The sequence below is a fragment of the Scleropages formosus genome, chromosome 21, assembly GCF_900964775.1.
Source record: "Scleropages formosus chromosome 21, fSclFor1.1, whole genome shotgun sequence".
NCBI lineage: Eukaryota > Metazoa > Chordata > Actinopteri > Osteoglossiformes > Osteoglossidae > Scleropages > Scleropages formosus.
Genome location: NC_041826.1, coordinates 22,550,212 through 22,568,030, shown reverse-complemented (window position 1 = coordinate 22,568,030; position 17,819 = coordinate 22,550,212). Strand labels below are relative to the sequence as shown.

The window sequence follows — 17,819 nt, the reverse complement described above, 5'->3', positions numbered from 1 at the left end:
ATGTCATTTTGTTACGTAGCATCGTGCGCTACTCAAGGAAAGTTGTCTTTTTATCCCTTTATGCTTCTTGACTGACTCGTAATAATGTATCATTTCATTCAGTTTAAAAAAATCATACCACAATCTCTAAATGTTTCTAAAATACTTTCTAATAATAGGATGGTATGACAATATCATATAATTCTGATTTTGTGTGTGTGTGTTTACATCACTTCTAAGAGGGCTGTATAAAGTCAATAGAACTCCTTAAGCCTCCGATAGAGAACGGTATCAAGCTGCTATTGGCTAAACGAGATGTCCGTCATTGCAGCAACCAATCATGTCCCTCGGATCCTGCTCATTTGATTGGTAGACTGAGAGACGTTTCGGTTCAAATTTTTTATCGCACGCGAGGCCCTGAGAGACCGTTTCCAGCGCTGTTACACCAAGTTCCTTCTTCCCTCTAAACCCTGGTTTTTCTCCAGGCCGGCAGCGCTTCGCTGAGGTATGCTAACGGTTCGTCTTTATTAATCGCTAATTTCATCAGTGGCATGTATTAGCGGCCCCACAGCAGATTGTTCACTGTCTATAACGCTGTTGCTTTGCGTCGGTCGGAGGTTTGTTAGATTGCTTCGTTTTCTTCTGCGATCACCGTTATTCGTTGCGCTTCATGATGATGATCCACTCGCCGCGTTTGGATTGCTAAACTAGTGATGTGATGTTGGCTTAGGCTGATTTTTGGAAGCAAAATAAGGTTAATCTTTCTTGGTGTCGTTGCAGTGGCGTCGCTGTTACGCCTACTACTCTACTGTATTCTCACTAAGTTTTTTTTTCCAGTATCGACGCGCGTTATTTCTCATCATGGAAATTATATAAACTAAAGTGTCCGTTAAGCGTGCGCTCGGTGTGCGAAATGTCTGACTGATCCTTCAGTATTACTGTGTGGGCGCAGTAAAAACACGGTAAAACGGCAGCCCGTGCCCTGCCCCAATGTCCCTGAGGCGTCAGATCGTTCACTCAAACGGCGGAGCTCCGTGGCGTGCACGGCGTGCGTAATGAATATTCAAATGAGCTCGAGGCTGTGACGTCACTGCATTGTTTGGTGCCCGGTTCGCACCGGCTGCGGTCCTCCTGTTTACTGCCCGTCACTGTTTTCAGAAACGTGGCAATAATATGGTGAAAACACCATGAAATGTCGCCTGTATGTCTAAAGTAGTAATTGCACAGTAAAAGAAACTTCTATGTATGAAACTAAGGAATACGAATTTGCATAAACTTAGGAAGCCTTTGTGCTGAGAAGGTTCAGATCTTCCTGCAATCCTGTTGCCCTTTGAACCTCATACTCTGCTCTCCTCATAACCTCCCGAGTCTTTATGTCAAGCATGTCGGAAAGGTACGGTGCGGAGACGGTGACGAACAACTATGCCATGGCCTACTCTTGTAATACGGGTCACTTTTTGCACCACAGGGTGCACTTGGTTGCTGAAAACCACGACTCCGCTTGCTGCACCTAAAACTAAAGGTCTGGTTTCTTTTTGAGGGAGATAAGATGCTATAGAAAACGGGTTTCTAAGTGTTACTGTCCAAAAAAAAAAATATTACTGTCGGTAAATTCCAAGACCGACCACTGTGCGGCGCTGCCTTGCAACCGCAGCAGCAGCAGCACACAGTATAATCATTCTGATGTAGTACAGCTCCAAGCACTCCTTCTATTTACCTTTTTTTCAGGTGACAGTGCATAGAGCTGTCGTACAGAAAAATGTTAGGTTTTTCCAGTGTAGAAAAAAATTATCGCATTGGGGAAAATTCCCTCAGAATTTAAGAAGTGTTCTCGTTTCAAGACATGGCTCAAAATTGCATTTCTTTACTATGAAAGAAGTGGTGTATGGTTTCGAGCTCTGTTCTCCAAAATGGGTCCCTTAATTACTTGGCAGGCAAGATCCAGCAGGATGGCCGGGTGCAATTTCCTGCAGTTGTTGTTTTGCTTCTGTGCGCCCATCCGCATGGGCGCTGTTGGGGATGATGGGAGGTTGCAGCTTTCCTACCTGTTGCTGGTCCCTTGTTGAAGCCCTGCCTCGACCTCTCCTTGCAGAATGAGCTCGCCTGTGAACGATGAGAACTGTGGAGTTCTCCCTCTCGGCAAGCACAGCTCTTCTGAGGCGACCGGTGATATCTTCAGCTGTGCTCAGCCCACAGGAAGACCTTCAATCCTGCGCCAGTCCCAAGTGGACAACTTGCTCCCCAAAATTGCACCTAAGGGAGTAAAGGTACAACGGGGCTCTAAATAAATACCTGCATGTTTGAAAATTGGAATTGTTTACCAGTCTCATTCAATTTATGTATTTGTTTATTTTAAAGGTGTGTTTTCAGACCCCAAGACGGGATCCTCTCACAAACCGCATAGTATCTCCCACAAAGTCCCTCGGCATGGCTGTCCCTCCGGGTTTAAACGACTGCGCGGACGTGTCACACAATGTGTTTAAAGAGTAAGTGCGGGTTGAGGGGTTTGCACGTGTGCGCCGTGCTGTTGAGCTCTTCTACTCCGACATCCCTTTTTCCAGAGCTTTCTTATGTAGTCACGTTGCAAACTAAATGGTATTCCTTGTTCCTCAGACTTTCAGGCATATTAGTGTTTTTAATCTCCATGCGGTTGGCTTGGGGGGGGGGGGGGGGGGTCGCAGTGGGTTGGACTGGGTCCTGCTCTCCGGTAGGTCTGGGGTTCAAGTCCCGCTTGGGGTGCCTTGTGACAGACTGGTGTCCCATCCTGGGTGTGTCCCCTCCCCCTTTGGCCTTACGCCCTGTGTTGCCGGGTTAGGCTCCAGCTCCCTGCGACCCTGTATGGGACAAGTGGTTCAGACAATGTGTGCGCGTGCGGATGGCTGGAAAGAGGATAGTCACTTTCCGGGTAGTAAGAGGTGAAACTATTGTTTACATGTGAGATATGTGGTGTACCAGTGGTGCTTCTTTTAAAGAATGTGTTGGAAGCAAATAAGCTGTTGGGTTCATGAAAGCTCACTGGGTTTTCTCCTGATCCATTCCTCTGTAGTCTGTGGGGTCCAGCAGTTTCTTCATTCCTATCTTGAACCCTGGCACTTCATTTAATGGAAACATTTGTTGTTTACATGGCCTCTCAGTATTGGAGTGAATTTGATCATAAAATCTGTCCCATTTTTTGTCATCTGTGTCAAACTCCATTTCTTCTGTAATGTCTGTAGTAGATGGAATGTTCTGAGAAATTTTTTACTCCAGTCCATTTTTATTTAATTTTTGCCCCATGATGTTGATGTTCAGCCTGTTTATTTCATTCTGTTCTCTCTTGTGTTTCCATGGGTTTTTTCTGAAGATCATAAGATCTTATTTTGTTTCAGAGCTGTTTCCATGGAGGCTGCAGAGCAAGAGGCAGATGCCAACCTGGGTAGAGTATTCTTATTGTTACCAGACATCATTTTTCTGAAAGCAACTTGCCCCTCAAGTGCGACGGCTCACTGTTTGTTTTGCCATAGGTGTCGGTTGTACAATCGTTCCTGTGGAAGATGTGCCAATTCAGAGTAAGGGAAGTTACAGTTGGGATTTTGATAACCACGAGGCTGTGAACCCCTTCAAGGGTTCAAATCTTCTAGGCTTCTCCCCAAGCAATACTGGACCCTCTGAGAAGGCACAACTCGTGATCCCTTGTGACGTCGATGAAACCCCTGAGGCTATAGGTGGCCAGACGTTGGAGGCGGCAGCTGATGTAGCGGGACTCTTGGATGATACCCTTCCTTTTGTACCCGTGGATGGTTCGGTATCTGATCTGTCCACAGGGAGGTGTTCCTCTGACAGCACCTTGATTATTAACATAAAGCACCTGTCAGAGACGACTCTGGAGATGGATGTGGCTGCTGAACAAGAATGCAACGCAACTAACAATGACACTCAGACAGACAGCCCTCTGTTGCATGCTGAGCTACACAACTTGTCTGCACCCTTGAGAGAAGCCTTGGATTTCATGTCCCATGATTCTTTCAACCCGTTGCAAGCTGGGGAAAGCAAACTTGAGAATCCTGCTGCAGATGGTAAGCAGCTTCTTCCTACTGCCCTCCTCGTAATTCCCTCTAAGCTCCAGCCGCTGCAGTTTTTCTTTCTAAACCTTTTTATCCAGTGAACGAATCACGGGGGTCTCAGCCAGAGCAGAAGAGTCCGGTTCAGCCTGCAGTGGAGCTGAGCTCTGACACTGCGATGGAGGTCATCCCACCCTCAGCAGACACTGGGGATGAAGGTGGTCACGTTGAGTCCATATCACTGTAAGTCTGTCCTGTATTCATTGTTCCTTCCATTATTGGGCTCTACCATATTTCCTCCAGTTAACCATGTCATTTTTCTAGCGCACGGTTAATTCTTCTCCACAAGAGTGCAAAGTCTTGGGTTTCTTAAATCTGCTGTTCGTTTTAGAAATTATGCTTTACTGGTACACCCTTTGTGTAAATACCATTAAGAAAAGGGGTAGTGGACACTTAATTATACCAGTTTTACTGCTTGTACTCGTAGTAATGGCAGTTGAACATTATTGTTCTCCATTGCAGAGTCCAGGAAGTGCCTCCCTTATTACAAGAAGATGATGCACTAACCACAGTACAGGTATGAGTGTCTGAAACTTTTCATCCTTTAAGTGCAGTATTTGACAAACTTAATAAAATGCACAAAATAGGACCTTCACCTTATTTAAAGTGTAAAAGGATAGTTACGGTTTCATTTAAGTGTCTGCCAAATTCCCACCCTTTGCTGTAGGTTTACGGAAAAGCTTTACTGTGTCTGAAATTATAGAAAATGTGAAATCCTGCTCTAGTCTAGGTGTGGACGTCTTCTAAAGGCATCTGCGGCCATCAGTCAGAGCTGTAGGAACGAGAGCTGTAGCCTAGAAGTTAATGTAATCTGGGTTTGTCTTAGCAAGGCTGTCAGGGGGCTTTTCTCTTGTTTTGGATGAGAAATATATAATTTTTATGGTGTGCTCTCCTTTCAGCCTCCTGTTGCCGAGGAGCCTCCCACAATGCCTGAAACCATCAACCCAGAACCTACATTTCTGCCAGACCTGAGCCCTGACCCTGGTGCTGGCCCAAGGCAGACTGACTGTTTTCAGGGTGTCGTGGCTGAGGCAGAGGAGGAGTTTGTTCCTGGAACCACATGTAAGCTGGACTAGAACCCGCACTGTTCTCATTCTGTACTTTTAAACTACAGTCAGTGCCAGCATCCGTGACTTACAGGCACTTCTTTCTGCTTTCAGTCCTGTCTACTACATTTGATGGACAAATAGACTATCTGGAACAGTTTGGATCAAGTACAGTGAGTATCAGGACAACCTGTAACCGATGAACTGATGTCAAACTGTTGGGGTGTTTGCTGCCATGTCTGAATGTTTTTCAGTTCAAGGAATCGGCACTGAGGAAGCAATCTCTGTACTTGAAGTTCGACCCTCTTCTTCGTGACAGCCCCAAAAAGATGCTTGCTGCATCTTGTGAGCTTGGCGGCCTTCCTCTCCCTGTAGCCTTTTCCAGCAGGTATTTGTCTACGTGCCCATGTAAAGCCCCCCCACTTTCTGTCAAATGTGGTGCTGAAATTTGATTAACCAACTTGCTGAGGGGCAGCAGTGTAAATATTGAGCATCTAAATGAAAGCAAACTCGCTGTTAAGGAGTAGTTTTGTTCTGGCTTGTCTCTTGTACAGGCTGGAGATGCGTGGATCTGAAGCAGGAAAGGAGATGTGTGCAGAGAAGTCAAATATGTTCAGCTCTGTGGAGGACTTCCTAGCACCAGTGAGCTGTTGTCTCCTGGATTTCATTTGCTAGCTGCATCCATAACTTTCAAAGTGCCTTTTAATAGTGTAAATTGTATTTCTTTCAGGCTGTAGATCCACTCATCCCTTATCCATTGATTGCCCCAGACTCACTGGTTCCTCACCTCCCTCAGCCAGGAAGTGCAGAGGATGCCATCATAGAAGTGTTGCGGTACAGCCAGAAGGACATGGACACTGCCCTTGCCAAGGCTCATAAAGAGGTAGTTTGAGCCTCTCAGGATGGACCGTCTCTGGGACCTGGGGCTCAGCTGTGGGGTTTGTTCTTACCAGATGTAACCGTGGTTGAAGGTTTCAGACCAGCACCAACCCAAATCCTTACCTTTTGCAGGCAAAAGAGAGAGAAGATGAATGGAAAGCAAAATACGATAAAGTGTGCACGGATAATTATGAAATGGGGTAAGTGGGGAGTGTTAAAGGGTATGAGTTTTTCCTTCAGAAATACGAAGGTGTGTGTGTGTGTGTGTGTGTGTGTGTGTGTGTGTGTGTGTGTGTGTGTGTGTGTGTGTGTGTGCGCGCGTGCGCGCGCGCGCAGTCCATAACGCTCTCTCTCTTTCAGGAAAATAATGTCTGAGTTTGAGACAACAGTATCTCAAATCACAGGTATGTTGTATTTAAAGTGTGTCCTAAACACTGTATGTACCTTATTCTGTTGTACATAAATACTAGGCATGTTCCAAAATCCATATTTAATAATTCCAGGTAGATGGGTACTTTAAGTGTTAGTTTTAGTTAATACGTGGCACGTTGGACAGCCTTGCGTCTGTGTGTGTCGTCCTCCAGCAAGGAGCCAGCAGGAGAAGTCGGCCCTGCAGGAGGAAGTGAAGAAAGTACAGCAGGAGAAGGAGCAGGTTGTGCAGGACCTCGGTGCCATGGAGCGCTCCTTCTCAGAGGTCTTCAAAAGACTGGAGAAGTACAAAGAGATCATTGAGGGGTACAAGAAGGTCAGTCACATGACTGGTGTTTAGAGGCAACCAGTGAGGTGCTAAATAAACTATAAATAAAGTGTTGGGCTTCAGGTTCAAATCGGATTGTCTGACTAAAGGAGAATTGCTGACATCTGCCAGTAGGTTGTTCCATTTAACAATGTCAAGTGTCAATTTTGTAAATGGTCTCGATAGTCTTTATATCTGTAGATGCTGAACTCATGTGAAGAGTGACAACCCTAACCCTTTCAGCAGGAATGTTGAATTGTGAAAGACTTGCACTGGGCACAATCACTTAAGAACTCGACTACAATCCTGTTTCTTCCCTTCCCTCCCCAGAATGAAGAAACATTGAAGAAGTGCGCCCAGGATTACCTGTCAAGAATCAGAAAGGAAGAGCAGCGGTACCAGACACTCAAAGCTCACGCTGAGGAGAAGATCGCCCTGTATGAGACCACAGTATAAAATAATTCCTCTCACTTCCTGCGTGGCTTTTATTATTATGAATAAACCACTATATCTTGTGCTCATCTATTCATCTACATTCGGGGAGTTTGGATGGAAACAACTCCTCACAGAGCCTTGGCTATGATTTCCATTGAAATTCAGCTTCTCTTCCTCCTCAGGGCTAACGGCGAGATCGCACAGATGCGGACCAAACAAAAGGCAGAGATGTCCGCACTGCAGGCACAGCTGCGCAGGGAGCAGCTGAAGGTGCAGTCGCTCGAGAAGAGCCTGGAGCAGAAGGTGTGCTATTGTGGAGCCATAATTCTGCATGAACTCTCCTCAGGGTGGAATTGCATCCGTTCCTTGTCAGTTGCAAAGTTGCATTTTAAATGTAAAGCATTCATTGCTGCAGGTGGACATCGTGGTCTTGAAACATTTACAGGTGTTGTAGATGCTGGAAATGGTAGAGAAGATTGGTGTTCGTAGCTCAGGTTGATTCAGGTGTTCGCCGAGCTTTGCATTCGGACCGCAAACGTTTGCGGTCCGAATGCCAAGTTGTACGTGTTCCTACTGCAGCCCTTTTCCAGAGGCATGACTCATTTCCCTCTTTTCCAGGTGAAAGAAACGGAAGAATTGACCAAGCTTTGTGATGACCTCATAGTGAACGTACAGAAACGCTGAGATTCTCCTCTGTCTGTCCTCGTCTTTTTTTTGTATTGTTTTGTTTTCAATTTTTAATGTTAAGCTGTCGTTGTCCTAATATGCAAGTGTTGGCACTGTTCTGATGTTTGAGTTGTGCCATGATAAAGTGCCACAACACTGTGTGTGGGCTTTTCTTTTTAACCGGAAGTCCTGTAACAGTAGAGCGTAGAGATACTTTACTGTAGTACCCTCTAAAGTGCCACAGCATCAGCTCTCGTGCGCTTAAATAAAATGCCACCTAAAGACTGTTCTTAGGAAGTGAGAAGGGGGGGATCTGCACTGTAGTAATGCCCTGTGATGTTAGACAAGTGAGAAGTGTAACAAGTGGGAGCTCATGGAGAAAAGTATTGATTGCAATAAATAAAATGAATTACTTTTAATGTGCACTTTCCTTGATGTATTTGTGCTGTTTACCTGAAAAGTGAGCCAGGCCTTGGACGCAGTCATCGACGCTTCGCTTCTTTGTTCGACTCCACTGTTGCTCGGGTGGAGACCTGCCGAAGTGTGGTGTGGCTGTGGAAATGGTCAATAAAAAGCCCAACTTGGGAAGATCTCGTGATGAAATCACAGCTGTTTACCGAGCACTTCCTCTGCCCCGCCTATAGGGACGCCCTCGAGTCTCGGGTCGCTCTTTATAGGAGTAGCTTCAGGTTAACCAAGAACATGGTAAAGGGACCACAGTGACGTAAAAGCATGAGTTGTGTAAACAAAGGCACGTGGCGAGTGCTTTCGCACACGCAGAAACACGTGTAACGGCACGTAAGTGCATAAATGAAAAGTAGAGAAGAGTGAATGAGCGCAGTAAAAGACGCTAATAATGGAGTTGAACTTGTAACAATGTAAGAGTTAAGGACACGCGCTGCCCTGCGCTGCGCCGCACCGCGCCGCGCCCCGCCCGTGGAGCCCCTTTGCCGGGTTCCTCAAATCGGGCGTCACATGACGCGTGTTCTGTCATATGATTGTGTGACTGACACACACACACACACACACACACTGAGTTCGAGCCCCAGCGCCGCTGCGATCGGGCCGCGGGAGCGCCGAGCCACGCCGGGATGGAGCGCTCCTGTGCGGCGCTTGTGGCCGCGGCCGCCGCCTGCTTCCTCGGTGAGCGAATGTGGTACTTTACCTTAGTTTACCGAAGAACCGTGACGTGAAACGAAGGAGCTCGCGACAGGGACACTGCGGTCTGGCGTCGTGCTTCATCGTGGACTGACTGTTAATGTATGGAAACTGTACTGTAAATGAATCTGTTAACTGTGCGGCGCGTGCACTGCCGGGGGGGTAGGTAGGTAGGTAGGTATGACAGAAGTATGTTTATGGAAATATGAAACCTTGTAGAAACGCGATGAGAGCCCGGTGGATGAAGATCGCTGTCCTGTTTGTGCAGCGCTGTCAGTGTGTGTGTGTGTGTGTGTGTGTGTGTGTGTGTGTGTGTGTGTGTGTGTGTGTCTGCCAGTAAGGCTGTGTTATTATTGCTGGTGTTTATTTAGACACAGAGGGGGTGCGGTGGCGCAGCGGGTTTGGCCGGGTCCAGCTCTCCAGCGGGTCTAGGATTCGAGCCCTGCTTGGGGTACCTTGTGATGGACTGGTGTCCTGTCCTGGGTGTGTCCCCTCCCCTGCCAGCCTTGTGCCCTGTGTTTCTGGGTTAGCCTCCGGTACGCCCCGACCCCACTTGGGACAAGCGCTTTCAGCCGCCAGCCCATTTAAACACAAGAGGGGTCCGAGGGGTCGGCGCCCTGTCCGCAGGCACCTGTGTGGCCCTTGGAATGAGGAAGAGCACCAGTGTTCTCTCATAACTTATAATTCCAGAAGAGCCATGAGTCATAGGGTGTGAGTAACCAGGCCCGACCGAGTACAGCAGCGCCCGTTTTGTGTGTGTGTGTGTGTGGCACCCCTGCCTGACCAGTCTCATCTCCCTTCTCGGTCCTTTGTGGTTCTACTGGTAGTGAACATGTTCACTCTACACACACATATAATGTGACAGCTCATCTGTTTCTGCACAGTGTGTGTGTGGCGTGTCTGTGTGTGCGAGTTGCCAACGTGCCGCCAGCCCAGCTCCACGCTGCTGAGTTTTTGGAACCCGACCGGAAGATCATATGACCAGCTTCTGAATAATGGCATTCTTGCGCCGGCTGTTTCTCGGGGACCAATGTGCACTAATATGATTATGGACACAATGTAGCGACTGTCACAAACAGCCTCCAGCCCTCGTGTTTGTTTTTTACCGTCGTTTTCCCGAAGGTCCAATGGTAGAGTACATCCAGCCCTAAACCCATGGGGGACAAAGATATGATTCTCACTGGTCCTGTGTCTCACACACACACACACCTTTGTGCCCATTAGTCGCACAAAATGAGCTTAATAGTTTAATTTCAGTTAAGACCTCAAGTGTGTTCAGAGTGATGGGCTTCCTCTTTCCGTGATTTGCTCTCTGAGCCGTACATTCTTTATTATCCCCTTATGGAGCTGGATCCTGCCCACCCTGCCCCACCCCCACTTCAAGTAACAGCTATGAGACCGTGTTTTTCCCACTCCAGCTGTGACATGCAGTAAATGGGACTTTACCATGTCTTACTGCAGTGCTTCTCTCTAGTGTTAAAGGTGGCTTTTCTGTGTGCTGGAGCTCCTCCGCGTCACCGGACTTCACCGTCACGCTGCAGTCACAGCTCCACACACACTCTCACTTCCTCTTCATGTGCTGTGCTCTTCACTCCGGTACCAGGTGTTTAGTACCACGTTGCACGCTGCGGAGACCCTACACTCTCAGTTCAGCAGATGGAAAGAGTCTTATTTTCCTCCAGTTTTGGCCAGGGTGCGAGAACATGAGGCTCTCAGCATGCCAACCAGTGAACCAGCTCCTGCTCGAACCCTGGTCAGGGTGGACCGAGTGCCGTACCTGTCCTCGTCGACGTCCAAAGGCAGGACACGGGACTCGGGATCTCGTGCGGAAATGCGCTCCGCGCACGTTCACAAAGCGGCCGATTGTGAAAGAGGATTTATTTCAGAGGGTTAAAGTCCCCTTTTTTTGCGTTGAAACGCATGTGAACAAAGCGGGGAAAAAACCAGCAGTGTAGGAAGTGAAAGACGTCTGAAAGCACCTGGTGTCTCAGCTGCTCACAAAGAGTCACATATAGACAGAATGCAGCAAGGAAAGTACCTTCCATGTGCCTTCATTAGATGATCTCAGGCTTATGATGAACGCAATATCAACTGATTTTGTGTTTTTTCCTTACTTTTCAATTCTGGGTGAATAGAATAGACGGCTCTTTGTGCTTCGTAACCATATTAAAGGAGCTCCATGCCATCTGCGTGTGTTGTTTGCACAGGTTTGGCCCTTAGCCAGAGCACGCTGAGTCCGGCCACGTCTCCGAGCCCCACCGCCGACGAGAACGTGAGCGCGAGCACAGCGTTTGAGCTCAGCACCACGTCCTCCAGCTGTTCTGCACTGAACACCTCCGCTTGCGCCGCCTGCGCGCCTGGCACCCGCGCCGACAACGGTACACTGTGGAGCCGCGGTGTGCGTGTCTCCGCTGCAGATGCATTGCCTGTGGTGTGTGTGTGTGTGTGCGTGTGCGTGTGCGTGTGCGTGTGTGTGCGCACCACGTGTGTATTGAACTGACTGCTTCATGGTGCTGCTGCTGCTGCTGCTTTGCCCCCAGAAACTCTGCTGTGCTCCTGCTGCTCGGACCCAGGTATGTGTCTCCAGGAAGACGCATGCCGACCCTGCGCTATCGGCCACTTCCAGCCCCAGGGGGGCCAGGAGCTCTGCCTGCCCTGCTCGCAAGGATTCTACAGCAGGTGTGTGTACACCGGTGCGTCTTTGCCGCAGGCTGTATTAATAGGACGTTGATTACGACACCGGGTAACAATAAAACAACATTAACAAATATTTTAATTGAAGGAGAAGTGTTTTCTAATGGAGGATAAGGGTTACGTTTTGCTGATGGAAGAATCCGTTTTTTCTAGAACTTGCACCTTAAACCAGTCATACCCCCATCAAGATATGCCTACCATCCCTACGGTCCCACACGCAGGCCTCTCTGCAGTTGCACAACTATTGACATTACCCATAATTCTGTTATGTTACTTACAGCTATTTACAGCTCCTACGGGGCCCCCTTCAGTAGGGTGGGACGCTACAATGTAAAAGTAATTGTTTATGAATTAATTCAACCTGTAATCCCAGAAAAATCAAAATGGCACAGTAAAGATAAAACAAATCAATGAAAACAATGGAGATGAATCTATAGTCGCTGAACAAGTGGACACGGTTTGGACAGTCCAAACAGGGTCATGATTACCTGTTGAGAACTTAGAAGAGGAGCCAAACTATAAGCGAGAGGAGGACCGGGTGGAAACTCTGGTCTCGCGCTGCTCAGCTGTCAGGAAACGAGCAAAATCGAAATTCGGTCCTCGTAAATCTGTAGAAATGCCACATGGGCTGGAGCGGGTTACTAACTAAATGTACCTCTAAACACACTCGTCTCTTTAGTCCAGATTTCTCCATGGTGGAGAGGAGATATAAGACAGATGTGGTGTAGCTGAGTGTAGTTGGAAAATGACACGTGGTTCCAAATTGATCCCTTCAAACCGTTTACCTTTCGAAGGAATCGGATCCTGCCGAGTGCAGGAGCTCCTTGTTGTGTGGTTTTCGTGGCGTATGAGCTTTCAGGTAATTTCTTTTTCATCATAAGATAATCAGGATAAATAGCAAAAGTTGATAAAAAAATACTCAATTCATAGCTATTCTATGAAAAAGCTATTTTATTGTTTCTGAGGGGTCATATGAATCTTGTTGGACTACTTTGTGTCGGAAATGTGTGGTCCCTGAAAGTCCAAGTGCTAGTTTTTTTTTTTTTAAATCGCTGTGGGGGGATTTACAGTTTTTCTAAAGATGTAACAAGGCATCATATGATGAGTTACGCCTTTCTGTGCATCATTTATGTTGCATTATGCGCACACACCCACCCTCTGAAACCGCTTGTCCCAAGTGGGGTCGCGGCAAACTGGAGCCTAACTCGGCAACACAGGGTGCAGGGCTGGGGGGGACACACCCTGGACAGGACGCCAGTCTGCCGCAAGGCACCCCGAGTGGGACTCGAACCCCAGACCCACCACGCAGCAGGACCTAGCCAACCCCGCTGCACCACTGCACCCCCCTTATGCATTATGACCTTTTTTAAAATCCACATCAGTTTGTTTCATGCTCTGCCTTATACCTTCAGCCCCTCCCGTCACCACGTTCTCCCTTCTCCTTTCTCACATTAATCGTCTGCCGTATGTGCAAACGCTAATAATCCCGCCTGTGCACACAGCTCTGTGGGGAGCAGTCAGTGCCTGGCCTGTCCTGCGGGCTCCTACAGCAACAGCAGCGGCTCCGAGTCGTGCTCCAGCTGTTCGCCAGGTAAGCGCCTGCTGCTGGCTGAGCAGGTTCTCCCATCTGTGCCTCACTTCTTCCTTTCTGGAAAATCATCCATGAATCATTTTGTGACAGTTTGTTTTCAAAGAAATTATCGAATCAGTGAGTACTCGAAGTGCTAAAGGTGAAAAAGGTTCCGGTTCACCGGTTGCTCATTATATGAACATTTGAGTTACAAATTTTCCAAGATGCGAACATTTTCAATCTTTATTTTTAACAACATTTTTCTTGCATTACAAAAAGCAATTGGACTGAATAGAAGCCCAGAACTTTGGATCGTTGTGGCCGAAGTGACTTGCGAGTTCCTGTTAACACGCAAATCAAATTACGATCAGACTTTCAGTGCTAATTTTGTTTGTAAGTTGAGGCCTCAGTCTTCTCTCATGACAAGACGACAAGGTACAGGTCCATTCAAAAGCAGTGGTAAGCGGTGAAACGTGGTAAATCAAAAGTGTTGGCACTGCAGTTTTTACTGGTCTTTACTTGCCTGACACTTTGCCTGAGGTGACTTACAGGTTTGTATGAGCAACTTCACCATGATTTTACTCATTTGTGTAGCACGGTATTCTTCCTGGAGCATTCAGGATTAGTACTTGTGTCAGCAGTGGGATTTACACCAGGAATCTGGATACTCTAACCATTGTGCTAACCTGGTGGCCCAAAAATTCATGTACAGTTCAAGTAGTAAAAGTGACCAGGTTCACCTGCGCAGCCCAGCGCAGACCTGCCACGTCAACACCGACACCAATGAAATATGATTTCCCCATAAAAAATGGAAAGAAATGAAGGACTATTTACGGAGTGGCGATGATGTAGGTATAAGTTTAGCCATGTGATTTTGTACGACATGAACATTCATTAATTCTGATTTTGGGTGAGGTGCTGTGTTCCGTGTACACTGTCTGTAGCATCCTTACTGACCGTTTGATCTGTTCTCATCCACAGATTATAATATTTTTGTAGCCTTCGTGATCTATCTATCTATCTATCTATCTATCTATCTATCTATCTATCTATCTATCTATCTATCTCCTCATTTTTAATTTATTAATTTCCTATAAATATTTACTTTTTACCCGTCCTGGGTGTGTCCCCTCCCCCTCCGGCCTTATGCCCTGTGTTGCCGGGTAGGCTCCGGTTCCCTGTGACCCCGTATGGGACAAGCGGTTCTGAAAATGTGTGTGTGTGTGTGTATTTACTTTTTATCATTAGAACAACAGTGTTGTTAGTGAACTGTCTATGTTTACAGGTATGTTCTGAAACTTCTAGGCAAATTTTTATATAAATATTAATTTCCTGTTTGTACAAAGTTATTCATGACACATTTATGTGATTCCCCCCATGCAGGTTTCTATACATGGAAACAAAATGCAACGTCCTGTGATCCGTGTCCACAGGGAACTTTCTGCAAGTGAGTGATTGATCTGGAATTTGTGTGTGTGTGTGTTTACACCAGTGACTGGAGCAGCTGTGGTCCAGGCTCTGCTCCAGATGATGGTCCAGGTGGTCCAGGCTGCCATGTTTGCCACCGTGTTTGTTTTTAACAGCCGTCAGAGACAGTGGGGGATCGGAGGCACTTGATGTGCACCGTTACCATTTTTTCTCCTCCTGTGTCCCACCACAGCGCCTCCAACTGTACCAGTTGCCAGGTGTGTTCTCCGGGCAGCGAATCCCTGCAGGTGGCAGCCAAAGAGTGTACACCGTGTCGCCCAGGTATGTGCCAGGGCAGAGTGTAGGATAGGAGCATGTGTGCGCGTGTGTGTGTGTTTCGTTCCTTTTACATTCGAGGAAGCTGTAGAGAAGTACTAGGTGTGGATTAAGAGTGTAAGTAAAGCCTTAGTGTGGCTCGTGTGTGTGTGTGTGCGTGTGTGTGTGTGAACCGAAGGGCCCTCGTTGAGCTCAGCGTGAGGGTGTGGAACGTCAAACGGCGACGGGGCACAGACTGACGCGCGTCCTTCACCTGTCCCGGCGCAGGTATGTACAGGACGGCCGTGCAGAACTTGTGTCAGATCTGCAGCAGTGGCTTCTTCCAGGTGCGCTGGGGGCAGGAGAGCTGTGACATCTGCCCGGAAAACCACTACTGCCCCGTGAGTGCGCGTGACCCGCACGTACCGTACACACGCACTCACGCACCCTCTCGCTCTTTTTCACCCGTTCGCCTGTGTATCTTAACGTCGTGCAGTACAGACCGCAACAGCGCACATTCGTGGTGCGTCTTTCACTGACGCGGCTGCGGCTTCACGTTTGGACGGAACGCGGCAGCGTCCGCAACGTATGCAAATGAGCCCCACGCGCCATGCAGGCGGGACTGCGGACGCAGGTGTGTGTCATGCTCTCCCCGATCCATGCGCGCAGAGCCCAGACGTAAATCCGGTCTTGTGCCCCGATGACGCCTTCTGCCCCGAGGGCAGCACCTCTCCTGGATACTGCATGGAGACGTTCCTGCGGAAGGTGGGCCACAGGTGCGAGCTCGCACCCGTCACCATCGCCCTGCTCGTCATCGCCGGGGGCGGTACGTATGGCCGGGCAAGTGTGGAGTGGCGCCGGAACCAGTTCCTCTGCGCTTTATTACATCATGACCTCACATCTTATAATGTTCCGATAATTCTGTTATCTTGACTCTGCACTGAAAATATTCATCCATCCATCATCAATAAACACTTGTTCGGCGTGGGGTCATGGGGTCGGAGCCTATCCTGGACGTGCTCGTTCACTCACACACACACACACACACACACACACACACACACACACACACACACAGAGTCCTACACTGGAGGCACAGCAGAGACCCCAGTCCACCTGTAGCACACATTTGAAGAGTGGGAGGAAACCAGAGCGCCCCCACGAGCACAGAGAGAGCGCATTGAAACCCAGCGGAGGAGGTCCTTGCTGCGCTGCCCTGACCCAGTGTTGTGTTTTTCTGACCACACACTTCTCACTCTGTTGATGTATTTTGAACCGGTGTGTTTATGGATGGATAAGCGCAGGGTGCGATCGCGGCGGAACGCGGTGCCGTTCTGTATGGACGCGTGTACTGCTTTACGCACAGAGTCAGTGCTGATACGAGGCCTGCTGTCCTTCCTCAGCGGCCTTTCTCTTCGTCGTTGTGCTGCTGCTGCGCCGGCGAAGGGACGTGGATCGAGAGCTGTCTCCGTCGCGGACACCGCTGCTGCGCAAGGAGCGACTGCCGGCCCAGTTCTACGGCGCAGAGCCGGTCTACGCCGGCTGGTGACTCGTACCGTCCCACGTGCACAGGCCACCTGCATCCTCCCAGTGTCCTCCCTTCATCCTCCCTTTGTCCCCCCAGTGTCCTCTCAATGTCCTCTCCGCATCCTCCCGATGTTCCGATGCCCCTCAGCACCACTGAAGCTCTCCATGGTTTCCATGGTAACCGACCCCAGGGCTGCTACAGTGTGAACCAGACGCACTTCCTGTTTGTCCCTGAATGTTGCGCTGTCCTCGCTGGACCTCTTTTGCCGCGAGTTTGCCCAGCGGCTCCTGGCCACCGTGTCCCTGCTCGACCCTCTGCCGTGATCCAGGCACTTTGAGTGGCCAGAGGCTGAAGACCAGCAGAACTCGGTGTTGAGCCCTTTGCTGCTGGACATGTAACTGGACATCAGTGCTCTTTGGTTATGTCCACCTGCAGCACGTCTCATCTCAGAAGTTCCCTAAGTTACGTTTATGCAGAAATACGCGACGGAAGGAGCCTCTTCTGGGATAATAGAGCAAACCCCCCCACTTTTCCATAAACCTTTATGTGCTGTGTGTACATCATATATCATAGATCATAGCTCAGAATGAAATAGTGTCCTCAGCTGGACTGCTGAGTCTCCTTCTGCAGGTGTGTGTGTGTGCGACTATTGATGCTGTACAGTAGCGAGGGGAGAAAAACACAAGGCACTGAGATACAAGTGTGTGTATAATAAAGACAGTAACACTGTAGCGTAACAGGACAGGAGACATTCATACTGAGTATTTTTTTATTTAACCATTTTAACTGAGATATGAGTGTGTTCGTGTGTGTGTGTGTAAGTCAATGTCCATGATTCCTTCTTGCCTTCCAGCTGTTTCTGCACTGTTAGGAGACTCACATCTGGTGAAAGTGCTTCTGTTACTATTTTTGTCGATTATAAATAAAACAAAAGGCTGCACGAGCTGCGCACGAGCTCTCCTGTTACATAAGAAGTGCGTCCAGCTGTAGAAAGATGTCTATTGACGCCTGTCTTCGCCTTGTTACCGATGATTTATGAAATATGAAAATGTAGAGAACTGGGTTGGGGGGCACTTTTCACCCTCTGATACGATTGTTTGTTTTTTTCTGTGATAAATAAATAAATGACTGACACGAGTTAGCAAATAATATTAGCCTGTCTGAACATGATTGGGTTTATTTTCGAAACGTCACCGAGAAACTTTACGCACGAGCACTTGTTGTTCGTGTTTCGTTTGTTTTTTTTTTTTTTGCTTTGTCTTAAACTGACGATAAAATTAGCCGTATTGTCGCCTTGTATCACCAT

General features: G+C 48.1%; 2 protein-coding genes across 2 annotated transcripts; both read left to right on the top strand.

Annotated features, from left to right (window-relative positions):
• Nucleotides 1-378: 378 nt before the first annotated feature.
• Nucleotides 379-8,231, top strand: tacc3 (transforming, acidic coiled-coil containing protein 3). The gene is made up of 18 exons (XM_029247395.1): nt 379-484; nt 2,072-2,246; nt 2,338-2,465; nt 3,348-3,394; nt 3,483-4,034; nt 4,121-4,262; nt 4,542-4,596; nt 4,979-5,141; nt 5,240-5,298; nt 5,380-5,513; nt 5,680-5,767; nt 5,856-6,011; nt 6,104-6,204; nt 6,365-6,408; nt 6,589-6,749; nt 7,071-7,177; nt 7,358-7,478; nt 7,794-8,231. Exons 2-18 carry the CDS (start codon nt 2,073-2,075, stop codon nt 7,857-7,859), a joined length of 2,298 nt encoding a protein of 765 aa, XP_029103228.1. The 5' UTR covers nt 379-484; nt 2,072; the 3' UTR covers nt 7,860-8,231.
• A 633-nt stretch (nt 8,232-8,864) lies between these two features.
• Nucleotides 8,865-17,651, top strand: LOC108920846 (sushi, von Willebrand factor type A, EGF and pentraxin domain-containing protein 1). The gene is made up of 9 exons (XM_018729897.2): nt 8,865-8,984; nt 11,207-11,377; nt 11,540-11,678; nt 13,196-13,284; nt 14,647-14,710; nt 14,924-15,012; nt 15,274-15,386; nt 15,655-15,811; nt 16,389-17,651. The coding sequence occupies exons 1-9, from the start codon at nt 8,933-8,935 to the stop codon at nt 16,532-16,534; spliced, it is 1,020 nt and encodes a 339-aa protein (XP_018585413.2). The 5' UTR covers nt 8,865-8,932; the 3' UTR covers nt 16,535-17,651.
• The last annotated feature ends 168 nt before the right edge of the window (nt 17,652-17,819 follow it).